Source organism: Drosophila eugracilis, unplaced genomic scaffold (assembly GCF_018153835.1).
Source record: "Drosophila eugracilis isolate 14026-0451.02 unplaced genomic scaffold, ASM1815383v1 contig_2147, whole genome shotgun sequence".
Classification (NCBI taxonomy): Eukaryota; Metazoa; Arthropoda; class Insecta; order Diptera; family Drosophilidae; genus Drosophila; species Drosophila eugracilis.
This window is the reverse complement of record NW_024573030.1, coordinates 2423544-2436491: the sequence shown is the minus strand read 5'-3', so window position 1 is coordinate 2436491 and position 12948 is coordinate 2423544. Positions and strand designations below refer to the sequence as shown.

At 42.4% G+C, this 12948-nt stretch overlaps 1 protein-coding gene across 1 annotated transcript; it reads right to left on the bottom strand.

The window, feature by feature from the left end:
- Positions 1-277: 277 nt before the first annotated feature.
- On the bottom strand, positions 278-1525 carry LOC108104919. The gene has a single exon (XM_017211270.2). It carries the CDS (start codon positions 1375-1377, stop codon positions 679-681), a length of 699 nt encoding a protein of 232 aa, XP_017066759.1. The 5' UTR covers positions 1378-1525; the 3' UTR covers positions 278-678.
- Positions 1526-12948: the final 11423 nt, after the last annotated feature.

Below are 12948 nucleotides of genomic sequence, written 5' to 3'. Positions count from 1 at the left end.
GACCAGCACTAAGTACCCCTACCACTCGATTTTCGATTTTGAGAAAGTCAATTTTGGCCCAAATTTCGCATTTTTGATAAGGGGTACCATCATCAAAATTTTAAAAAATGGGCAAAAAATTAAGTTTCCCAGATTTGAATGCAAACCAATTGGGAATCATGGCAATCAAGTTACGAGCCCTACGAGGTATTACATTCCTCATTTGGCCCATTTTTGGCGAAGTTATGAACTAATTACTGTAATTTTAGGGGGAAATAAGAGAAACCATAATTTTCCATTTTTTTGTAAGGGGTAACATTATCTTTATTATGGAAAAAGTTTAGTTTCCCCAAATTTACCTTATTCAAATAAAGGTTTATGTGGCGTTAAAATTTGGATTAAAAACTGTTTACCATATAAATTTTAAACGAGTTTTTGCTATTTTATAGCATTTCGTGTCCGATTAAAACCTGGAGAAATTAATTAACAATTTAATTTAGTATGACTTCATGAACTTAATTTCTTCACATGTTTCACCCACTTCCATTAGTCGTTGGTCAAGACCAAAATCGCGTATAGTATATACACTCACTCTTGGGGTATCGAGCTCAGGAGTTAAAGAGATACTTAGAAAAAAACACCGAAATTGTCTTAAACCAAATGGAAGTTAACATATGGTTGGGCTCCTATTTTTTGGACTCATGAATTCGATGGCAATTGCTGCTGTTTGCGGCGACGGGATTCTTCGAGTTTCTTCAGATATTTGGCGGCGATGGTAAGTATGGAGGGGTCTTCCATATCCGAGAATTCATCGTCGTCGTCCCTCTTCAGGGCCTTGTGATCCATACTGGGTTGTGGTGGCAGCAGCGGAGTTGGATTGTTGCTGCTAGGCGGAGGAGTCTTTACCTGGTTCTCACAATGGATTGGCATTACGGTGATTTTCTGAGCCTTGGCTCTTGGCCTCCTTACCAAGTGCTCGTCTTGTGCAAAAGTCACATGACCCTTGATTTCATCGTTATTCTTCTTGGGTCGGCGACGTTTGGTATTGAGATATTTCAAAGAACTAGATGATTCAACTTGCAAGGCTGGTCCTGGAACCTTTGAGACCTTCTCCATGTTAATCCTTTTCATTCCGGGTAAGTTACTGCCTCCCATGAGAGCCCTGTTCAAGTTCTGCTGGTCCAGCGTTTTTGAAACACTTTCTTCGACCATCTGATCGATAGTATTACTCAATTGCTGCAGTTTCTCATTCACAACCTCATTGACCGCCGTCCTGATGGCTGTGACAACATCAGACATTTCCTTGGATCGCCCATTTTCAGATTGAGAACGAGGTCTGAGTTTATCCAAGACATCCTCGGTGATCAAAGCAAAGCGCAGTTTCGTTGCCTTCGACATAGTTAGCAGAAAATCGAAATTATTTGTGCTAAAATTTTGGTTACTCAAAATTTTGGTTTTTTTGTCAATAATAAAAAAAAATTCCTCTGAACTTTTTCGTTGCTTTTTAGCTCTGATTTTTGACCTAAACAAATAAAACTGATTGTACGTAATGCCTAACTCAAGGACTACTATTTAAATTGTATGATTTTTTGTACTGTACGATAATAGCTTCAATTTGGTTTTGGAGTAGGCCGTGAGTGGTTTATTGTTTGGTTTTTCGTTTATTTGTTTGCCATGTTGACATGTGACAGGTCGAACTCTCATTGTTCAGGAGAAAAACAAAGGACGAGTGATTTCAATTAGGCGGGCTGTATAAGTCAGAGTTTCTGACCGTGTGACATTTCCACTTCCTATATTTTTTTTATATTCTTATTCGGCAAGTCCTTACGCTGACATTTCAGACCCTTTGCACTTCCTTTTGTGGGCACTTTAGGATGAGGATCTTAACATTTGCGCGATCCCTTGAACTGCGAGAATGCCAGATGTCGGGGCCGGAATGAAAAATGATAATTTCCTTTTACCTGGTCGGGATTAACGAGATTTAACCGGAAGGGTTACGCGATCCGAAGATGTCCCAATAACACGTCCCATTTCCATTCCCATTGCCAGGTAACAAAATCCCCTCGCCGAGTGCCAAATCAACCCCTTTTTGGGGGTTAGGGAAGTGCCCATTTAACCCTTTCCAGGACAATCCCAGAATAGGCAAATCCGCGAGTCATCCGGCATCCGCATTCATATACCGATCGATCCCTGGCGCGAAGATTGGATGGACGCGTTATCGTTCGACGAGCTGCACTTATCGCCCGACACTCATCGCTATCGGTGCTCCTCGATCGGATTTGCGCTTTTCAAGGTCCTCTCGGATCGGACGGACCGATCAAGTCAAGTGGTGTCGCCAGAGTACCATCAATTAGCTAATTGGCATTGTTCTCCTTCCGATCCTTGTTCCCTTTTCCATGAACCACATAAAAGATCGCAGATATGGCCTTAGATTGAGGTCTTAAGAGCTTCAAGGGGCTGGCCAGTTTTATTTGTGAATAAGATTGGGAAATCACTGATTATCTTGTGGTTTTATGCTTGAATTTTTATTAGAGATTGTTTTATGAAACTGTTTTTTGATTTACATTTCTATATGTACATATAGGGATAGGTTTTTGGTTAGTTTATAAAATTCTAAATTGGTTATATTACTTAATGACCGAGAAGAACTGACAGCTTTAAGTTCGCCTGGTTATGGTCAATTTATAGACTTTCAATGTCAAAAATTAGCCATTAGAAAAGGGGTGAAGTGGGCAGAACAGCAGCCCCCAATCTCAATTTCAGAAACTTTGGAGACCCTCGCGATTGTCTTCGCTCGCCCCTTTTTCTGTATGTTTTTCCATGTCGTCCTGTTTGATATCGCAGAGCGGCATTTATAAATGTAATTGTATAAATGCCAGAGTGAGGGATGGTGGGTGTGGGCTGTCCCATTCCAAGGACACCGGCTTCATAGGGTTGAATGGCAAATGGCCGCTTCAGGTCCGTTCGATGTCCGGGGTCCAGAAGTCTCGAGCTTTTTTGGTCGCTCTTAGCTAGCCATTAGGGGTGGACTTTTCGATTTCATTCGAAAATGAAACGCAACGCAGGACATTCAGGACCTGTTCAGAATGGTTGGCTGGCCAGAAGGGAGAGAGCGAGTTGGCGGACAAGGTGAAATATGTGCGATTTCAATCCACAAACAACTACAAAACTGGCAGCCACTTCAGCTCCGTGGGCCGTCCATCATCGGGCCACCAACACTAACGACCAGCCCGCACAATATCCTTCGAGTCCTACAAAAGGGGATGGAGGGCCAAAAATGGAGAGTTGGAGAAATTAAGAGTTCGAGTTCGAGTTCTCCAGAGTCCAGTTTAGACAGAGAAAAAAAAAAATAGGTATATCTATAAATTTATTCAAAAATTTAAATATGCTGAAAAGCATTAGAAAATGAAAGCTTAATAAAATAAATTAATTGTTGTCTAAAAATCATATAAATATTTCTTTGTTCATAAATATAAATAATATGAAGTGTAAATTTTATGTCTTCTAAAAAGTTAGTTATATTTACTAACTTAAAGCTCCTTTGAACTCTAACTAAAAAATGTCTTAATATTTCTTTCTGTGTGATTTTGGTTTTGCGTTTTAGCGCTCGAACAAAGGGGTCAATAAGGGGGGGCTTTAACGACTGTGACTGCCCCACTAGACTCTACACTCCCTTAGCCAACCATGCCACCTTCTGCCACCCCTTTTCCACCACCCCGCCCCTTCTTTTTAGCCCGTTTGTGGACTGTATTCGCATTCAACCCCCTCAGCAGATTGACTTTTATGTTGATAACTCTGATGTCGTTCCTGCTGCTGCTCGACCACCTCCCACCCCAAACGTCCAGAACCACACCCCACCTAACACCCCTCAGCCATCGGTTGCCACCCCCTTCCCCCTTTTGTTTGTATGTGTTGTACAAGTTGTCCACTACAGAAGAGAACTCGCCGTTGGCTCTCCACTCACCCCGTCAAGTGGCCATTTTGAATTTTGGCCATTTCCCTTATTGAAAACTCCTGCCCACCAACCCACTTCGGCACTCCCACGCCTCCTCTTTTTGGAAACCCCTATTTATCCACCTCTTATACCTACGCCGTATCCTCCTTTTGCTTGTTGCCACTTCATTGATTGAGGCAACTTTGGGGGCGACTTTAAACCATGTCATTCCGCTGACCATCTTCAGTAGTGTAATACACCGAGGAAAAACACATTGATAGATAAACTATTTTAAATGACCTTAAATTGACCTTATAGATGAACATATCAATACATACATAAGGTGTATTAATAACTCACATAACATCGTTATGGTCACTTCTTAAATCCCCATGAATCGTAACATATTCTTCGCTGCTATTTAAGTTGCTTATCAGGTGTGGGTGGCAAATCCGTAAATTAGTTGCCTCCCCCCAATAATACGGGTCTAAGCTGGCTCTCTCTTCGCCTTACATACGTCTCTATTCTTTGGTCCGGACGGCGGACTGCGGACGGCGGACTCCGGACTCCGGACTCCGGACTCCGGACTACAGACTGCGAACTGTGGACTCCGGTTTTATCCCATCGACTTGACGATGTTTTTATGATGCCCAAGACAGGAGCTCGTGCTCGTTGTTCGCCTGGCCGTATTAAGACAAAAGGTTAAATTTAAATTTGAAATGATGAAGGGGTTGCTTCTCGAAGGGGTCTCAAAAGAAGAGGCTGCTTGGGTGATTGAGGGGGGGGTGTATGGCTTGCCAGGTTCGAGCATCACGTCCACATTTGCTGGCTGCGTGCTCCAAGCACCCTGGCCATACATTGCAATATGGCTGCCCCTTTGGCTTACCAAAAGCCCCCTTGTTTCCCTACCCATGACCCCTGACCCCTGACCCCTTAGATCCCCCATACTCTGTGCAAGGGAAACGAAGCTGCGGAGCATATTGTTGCCTCAGAATTGGATTGTTGGGTTAGGTGTAAGGTGTGGCAGATGGTGTGGATTTTCCTCTGACCGTGTGTGTCTGTGTATTTTGGCCAAAAAGCAGAGGCAACCCGAAGACCTTTGGCTCAATTCTTCTTCTTCTTTTACCCCTCCCTTAAAAACCATCTGTGTGGGTGGCAAGTTGGTGAGTGGTTCGATGGCAAAAAGGAGCGAAAGAAACTTCCAGCCAAAGGCTGCAGACGTGGGCAGGATAACTCGATGGGTGAAGGCAGGACGACAGGGGCGTAGGCAACATTGGATTTAAGTTCTGTAAAAATATTTTATATAAAAATTAAAAGAGTTTAGTATATAAACTAAACGATTAGCAAAAAGGCATTATATATCACTTGGATTTCTTAAAGTAAACCCCCTTTGAAAAAGCTCCATGTACACCCCATGAAAACCGGGTGTAGGTGGATTCGTAGTATGCTAATGGACATTCGAGATTTTGGTTTTGGGTATTTTGAGCAGTTCAGCTCCTGTTTAGTCGGTCTTCGGACGAGCTCGGGGAAAAGCCGATAAGTACGCTTTATGCCCTTAGAATGCTACGTGTGCGACTTGCTGAAAGAGGGTCGGGGAGGATGGCGGGATACCAAGAAGGGGTTTTCCGAAAGGGGTTTGCCAACTGGACTGGGCTCATAATACTCATTTTGTGATTGTGTGATGATGGATGGGACATGTGCCGGTGGGCGGGGTGGTACTTTTTGGTCCTATGGTCCTATGGTCCTGCCCAGAATGCCGATGGCTAAATGGATGAATGGCCAAAAAGGACACAGAATAGAGAATGGGCCAAGACTGGGAGGCCAAGGGCCAGTTGCATTTGTCCTTGTGCTATTGAGCGTAAGCTAACCTGTTCGCTGGAGTGTGCCGGAAAAAGGATTCGAACGATTTAGCATTCGGAATAAGTTGCCCCGGATCTTGGGGCGAAAAGGATCCCCGGATCCTTCTGGCATCTGTTTGTTTGCATTCCACTCACCTGATATCCCACACCATATTCGTGGGGACGACCATTAGATCCATGAAATATGCATGCTGGATAAACATAATTCGGGGCATGCGAGTAAATACTTTTGTCAAGATTTGACCATGATTGAGTGCGACTTTTTGGGGATACTACATACAGGTCTTGCGTTGAGGTTAACTAGCCATAATTTATACGCTCGATTGGATTTCACATTTGTATTTCCATTATTGGGAATGGGGAAGGCTTTGGGTATTTGGGAATCGAGCATTTGAATATTAAATAGGGCGGAGTGTTGAGTGATTTATTTTTGGGGTAATCGCTGGTAATGTATAGTGTGGTCAAGAATTTGATTTGATAAATGTCTAATTGCATTTAATAATAATGCTATGATGATAATCTGTGTTCTTAATTAAATATTTGTGTGACTGCCTCTAAAAATGACCCCCATTTACAGATTTTTCCTTTTTGAAAAATAGCTTTTCCCTCTCATAAACTTTTACTATTTGGCTCAACTAATAAGGTGAATTGCAAATCCCCCTTTCCCAACTAAAAGCCTGTCCAACCATTTGGGAAAACTAAACGTTTGCATTTCGCAGACAATTTCAAAATAATTGGGCCACAAAAAGTCTAACGCTGTCAGCGATTTGAATTTGAATATGAATATGAATATGAATATGAATATGAATGTGGATGGGAGGAGAAAATGTATAAAAAAATAAATAAAGAGCACAACGAAATAATGGCTGTGTCATTTCCTTATTTTCGAGTGCTATTATTAAGCGTTTGAAATATCATACCGTCATGCGGGAAAGGGGGGCGTGGGCTGAGAGGGGGGTATGTGGAACAGGACCTAAGGACGAACGCCCATGTGTGTGTGTGTGATGTGTTTGTGTTGGCGCGATATCCATTAGCTAATATTAAAATCATTCTTTTTTTTTTTGTAGGGGAAGAGTGCAGACTGAATGGCGCTGGGAGCTAACCGCGGGAAAATCTCCGCCCACCAACGACTTCTGGTCCCACACCCACTTGGCCCCCCTTAGTTTTGCACTTCATCCACATGCCCCCGCTACTCTTCTCCCAAAAAACTGACAAAACAGACCAAAACACAGCACACACATACGCACAATCAACAATCACGCATTCACCCGCTAGATATTCCAGCACGGAAAGAAATTAGGCGTACGAATCTCATTCAAAATGCTTTGATTTTTCATAATTCTGAGATGATTTTATTACAGGAATTTTAACATATAGATCAGCCTCTACTCTTTTCTATATGAAATCATAATCTAAGGACTTATTTTTGTCTAGTGTAAAACCCTAAGAACTGTAGAGAAGTACGACATGGAATTTAATGGGAGCCGGAGCTGGCGTCGTGGTGTCCTAGAGTCCTATGTTCCGAGTTTTGGACCTTCGGTGGCTGAGTCGCATTGTTTAATGAAAGTTCTTTCCCAAAAACTTTCAACGGTCCTTTCTCATCTAACGCATGTCTCTGTGTGTGTGTGTGTGTGTGTTTTTCGTGGGACATTGGCCGCACGTATGCAAATGTAGCTGTGTCCTGCGATAGGAATGGAATATCTGTGGATGTGGTCAGGGGTTGGCACTGGGCGGTGGGTGGCAGCAAACGTGCGATGTCAGACGGCAGTTGACAGCATGTTTATTTGTTTGCAGCGGCCCAGGAAAAGCCACATCCATACCCTTACTCCTACCCAGAAAATCCAGTATCCACATTGTCCAAATTTTAAGTCCACATGATTTTATTCGAATACTTGATCCCCATTACAGGAAATGTTATATTGTTGAGAAATTAATGAATTTATCTTATGTTAGCCTGTTAAAAATCTTTAAAAAATCTTTAAAGTTGTATTTCCTAGTTTAAAATTTAAATACAGCCAAAAGTCACCTTCTGTCACCTATGATGATTCGCCAACGCCAGGGAAAATGATTCAAAGTGTGAGTGTGTTTCCTATGCAGTATGCAAATGAATACCTCTCATTCACAGCTGAAATACGAACAATTCCAGGGGCTTCTCTTTTGTTGACCTGGCCCAGTCCCATCCTCCTCCTTTCTCCATCCGCCCCCGTTAGCCCAGGACATTCACACTCCTTCAGCCTTCAGCTTCCACATGTCCACTCGTTGGTCCGACGATTTCGAGACGATTTCAGAGACAGGACATGCGCATCTTGCACTACAAATGTGGCCAACTGAATGAGTGTGAGTTCCTAGCATCCTTGCCGTGCCGTGGCATTGTTGTTGGTTGTCAGGACTTTTGGTCCATTTAACATGTCTCATAATAATTGTGATTGGGGTTTATTTCGCATTCATTTGAATATGAATTAGCATCGTTTCGTTGTTGCGTAGTAGACATACATATGAAGAGTAGAGTGGGTGGGTGGGTCATCGTTGAATGGAGCGGAATGGAGTGGAATGGATGATGTATGTTTTTTTTTTTTTTTTGCCAATTTAGCTAAAAGGGAGAATCTGCCAGTGGACACACAGCACACACATATCACACATAACCACACACACATACACATGCGCAGACACATCCTGCAGGACTTTTGAGCTCCTGAGTTCCTGAGTTCCTGACTCCGGTGGTTGACACTCGTTAAGACGTAAAAAACTATGCAACATTTTTTAGCTGTCAGTACAGTAACCCAAAGGATTCTACCCAAACGTCCAGAAGAACCCAAAAACGACTATGCGAGAGTAAAGGAGGAGAGATAGAGAGACAGTGAGAGAGGGAGACGTAAAGTCCTTCCGCTGGGGGAATTTACTGTTATTAATTAGTGCAAAACGGCCCTCGGGGGCCCCTTTGGGTTTTCTTTCGCTGCTTCTCCATCGGTTTTCTCGGTTTCGGTTTCACTTTTCGGTTGGCAGTTAGAGATCTTGGCCTAACCCCGTGTCCTGTGGGTTTCCTGATTAAGGACACAGGAGGTAAAATGATTTTGCGGAATGTCTAGCCGGTCAAACGGGCGGATATGAGCTGATTCATCCAAGAGGGTTATCCACTTTAGTTGGATTTGGTTCTTTAGCAGATGGGATCAGGCAAAGGGTTGTGGAATTTAACTTATGTTAATAATGCACTAGAAACTCTTTCATTTATTTGCCAGTTTTCGATTTTAAAGGAGTTTATTTTATAATTTTATAATCTTTTTGATTTTTCCTATTCTGCAGTTTATTCCAAATATGAATACCACCCATCATCTCATTAGTAACAAAATCATTTCAGCGTCACTTTCACTTCATTTTCTTTGCTGAAAAATAAAAACATTTCCCCTGCTCATCCCCGCCCCTGTTGATTCAGTTTCGTTTGTATTGCGGTGAGTTGAACCAACAAAAAAAAAAAAAGAGGAGAGAATTATTTTAAAAAATTGCCCAACGCCCAGTGACAGGATGAAAGGGAAAAAGGACACAGGACACAGGCCAAATGGTAAACAGAGCGCGTAAATTCAATCGACAGACAACGGGATATCAGTCCGCAGATACATGCCCTTTCACACTCATCCATCGTACACGTCCCGAAAGTCTATCCTGCATCCCTGCACCTCAACTCGCGGATTTGCCGATTTCCCCCCTAGATTTTTTCCAATTTTCCCTCGGCACATTAGATCATAAATAAAATTAGAGCGCAGTGTCCATTAGGAAGCGCATCGCATATCAGATACGCCTGGTGTGCGTGTATCTCTCGAATGGGTTGTGTAATATTGATTAAATTGGTGAAACATTTTTTTTCTCTTTTAAATTACTGTAAAATTTCGCACACTCACTGGCTGAGGAGTGGTGGAAATTCGAAAGCCACGCATCCTGCACAGCGATAAAAATGTTGGTCTCGATTTTTGTAAAACTTCTATGAAAATTCTACAATTTGTCTAGTTGGGAACCTCTTTAGCTAACATCTGGAAACTAACTGAATGATCTGGAAATAAAGCAGATGAAACACGAACGATATTATCTTAAAGAACATACTTAGATTACTCATTGATGAATCATTAAATCATATAATATTTTTCTCCGAGTGCATATCGTAACCCAGTGCCCTGTCACCCTTTCGGCCATTATCCTTTCGATTGCTTGCTTCGGCTGCTGCTAATAATATTGACACAAAGGATACTCTCTGGTCGCGCACTCCACACAAAAGGTATGACACAAAAAAAAATGAAATGAAATAGAAAGGACCCAGGGCACAGGACGAAGAACGAAGGACGAAAATGCAGCGCAGCCAGAGGCAGGACGGCTTTGATCGGCGAAGTCAATTGTAACACATCGAATTGTTCGCATTGATAGATTTTGATTTATTTGCAGTTATTTATAGGCTGTGTGCTGGGTTGACGATGACTTGCCGTGAGTGGCAAATCCTTGCGTACATTAGATTATCCGTTCTTATCCTTGATTTTTTGGTTTACCTCGGCCTTTAAGCCCCCAACCCCCTTTTCGGGGGTCTAACGCCATTACCCATTTTGAAGATATTCGCACAGTTGCATTTGGCAGGACGAACGTGCAGAAAGGCTGTAAAAACGGTTGACAGGACTCGCAGGACCCGCCAAGGTGGTCCACGGTCCGCAGATGCTACGTGCTGCACACGGTCCACATGACATCTGCATACATCTTCCCTCATATCCTCGTCCTTTATTTTTGCTGTTCTTTCCATATTCCGCATCAACTGCAACTCATTCCATGCACATGACTCGACGCCAACGAGGGTAGATCAAAGGTTTTTCCTTTATTAAATTATGTTCAATTATGCAAAAATCAGTTAACATTTTAAGACATTTTTTCAGGAGCAAATACTCATTTAATTGGTTGGTAAAAATCTATTGCTTTTAAGTATTCTTCGGTGACTTTAAATGAAAACGAAAGATTTTCGCAATATATAATTTTTAAACCAATTTTATTCAGAAGTAGCCAACTTTATTGGATTGATCAGAAATCTTCAGAAATGTGTAAATGAACCTCGTTCGGCCTCCGCGTTGTCTGCACTAATTGAAAATGCTCATGCAGCGCTCAGCGCGGTATCTGTATCTGTGAGATACTTTTTCTGCATCCGTATCTCGCGTATCTTTGTGGCTCCCGCTTTTCATTCAGAGAACCCCCAACCATCCATTTAACCAACCAAACCGCCTCCATCCATTTGACTGGGCTGGGCTGGGCTGGGCTTTTACGACTGACTGCTGGGCATGCAATGGGCCAGGATACCAAGTAGGATGGAGAATGGTCTCTGGATGGGGTTCCGGATGGGCTGCAGATGGCAATGGCGATGGTAGATGGGTCGTCGCCTGTCCAGCCTCGAAATGGGTTGCTCCGCTGACGCTGGTTATCTCCACACATCATTTCCAGTTCCCGGATCCTTGCCTCTTGGGCGTTTGTGTGTGTGTGCTTATTGCATATCCTTAAGGTAATCACATTCACAATATAATAAAACCATGTGGTGGCGTTTCTTTTGCGTTTCAGCTGCCTTTGGCCAAGCGAGTCAGTTGGGCAGACTTAAAAGTGCCCTGCTTTTGAAAGGATATCTTGAAAGCCAGTAAAATCCTGCTTAAAATCATATTTTTTAATATGTAGCAGAACATTTGGTTCCAGTAAAAAAGTATTTTTCTGATTTGGGCATTTCATTTCCCATATTTTGGCGATTTTTCATACTTTTCGTAGAGCATCTTTTGGTTTCCACCTGGCCGAATGTCCTTGCTGCGCTTCTGGCGGCATCTTCTTCGTATACTCTTCTGCGTTTCGTTTATTTTTTGAAAAACTTTGTTGGTATCCAGCTACAAGTCCCTTGGGCAGCATTTACCACCCCATTCGCAGGCGGTCCTTGAAGAAGACAACGCACACAACCCACACACACACATACACACGCACCGCACACCTCGTTGGAGGGAAATTCCTATCCAAAATGGACATATGGCCACTGGCCCACACTCACACTCCTTCGCAACACCCACACACATCTATCAGTATCTTCATACGCTTGTGTATGTGTTGGTTTTAAAACCTTAAAAAAATTTTTGGCAACGGCTTGCGAATAGACTGTAAATTGGGAAATTAATGGCCCCGTTACAGCTCGTGTATTGTTTTTTAAAGGGTTTTCATTTTTTGTCTGTTCTGGTTTTCTTTTTTTTTTTTGAAACTTTTTTGTGTGTAAAGTGGTTGGAAAATTTTTGGGTGGGCTGCATTCCAGCGGCTTCCATTTGAAAATGGGTTTTCTTGTGGACAGCGTAAATCATTTCATGGAAGCGGCTTCTTTGATTTGTCTTTTGCTTGGCTTAAGGAAATGATTTTGATTTAAAAGAAAACTATTGATGGCTAAATGAGATTTTTTTTAGTTTAACCACTTTTAACGTGTATCCAATAAGTTGTAAAAAATCTATGTAATGATTACAAAAGTTTTTTTTATTTATTTATATTTAGTGATCAATATAAAACTTTCGCTATAAGCTAAATAAAATTTTAAAAAATTTTAAGGCAAGTAAATGACTAGAAAAATAACTCCGCATAGGACCATAAGCTATCCGGCAAAAAGTTAGACCGAAATGGCGATAGCGGCAAAAAGGAAAGGACAGACCATATGCAAAAAGGAAAGGGCAAAAAAAATAAACAAGGGACAGTAAAAAAATACAAAAAAAAAAAAAGAAATACAACCGAAAACAGAAATTTAAAATAATAACAACCCAAAGGAAAACAACATTTGCAGATGCGGTGATGTTGGGTTGGAAAAGTCCTCATTGCAGGGTGTGGGGAAAAATGGCGAGGGTGGAGGGTGGTGGCGGGAGGTAAAGGGCGGAAAAGGCCGGACAGGACAGCACAGGACACAGGACATAGGACACACGCATACAAACGCCAACCGAACGACAGGCAAACTAACAAACAAACGAATGAACACAGATATCCCAGCCCCAATACCATAACATTGGCAACATACAAGGCCATAAACTCAACCACACACACACACACACTCATACACACACAGGACTTCAGGACTATAGATCCTGTCGGGCGATACATATTCGGATGCCCATCCTTGGACCTTCGGGGGGTTGCAAGTTGGAACTGGCAACT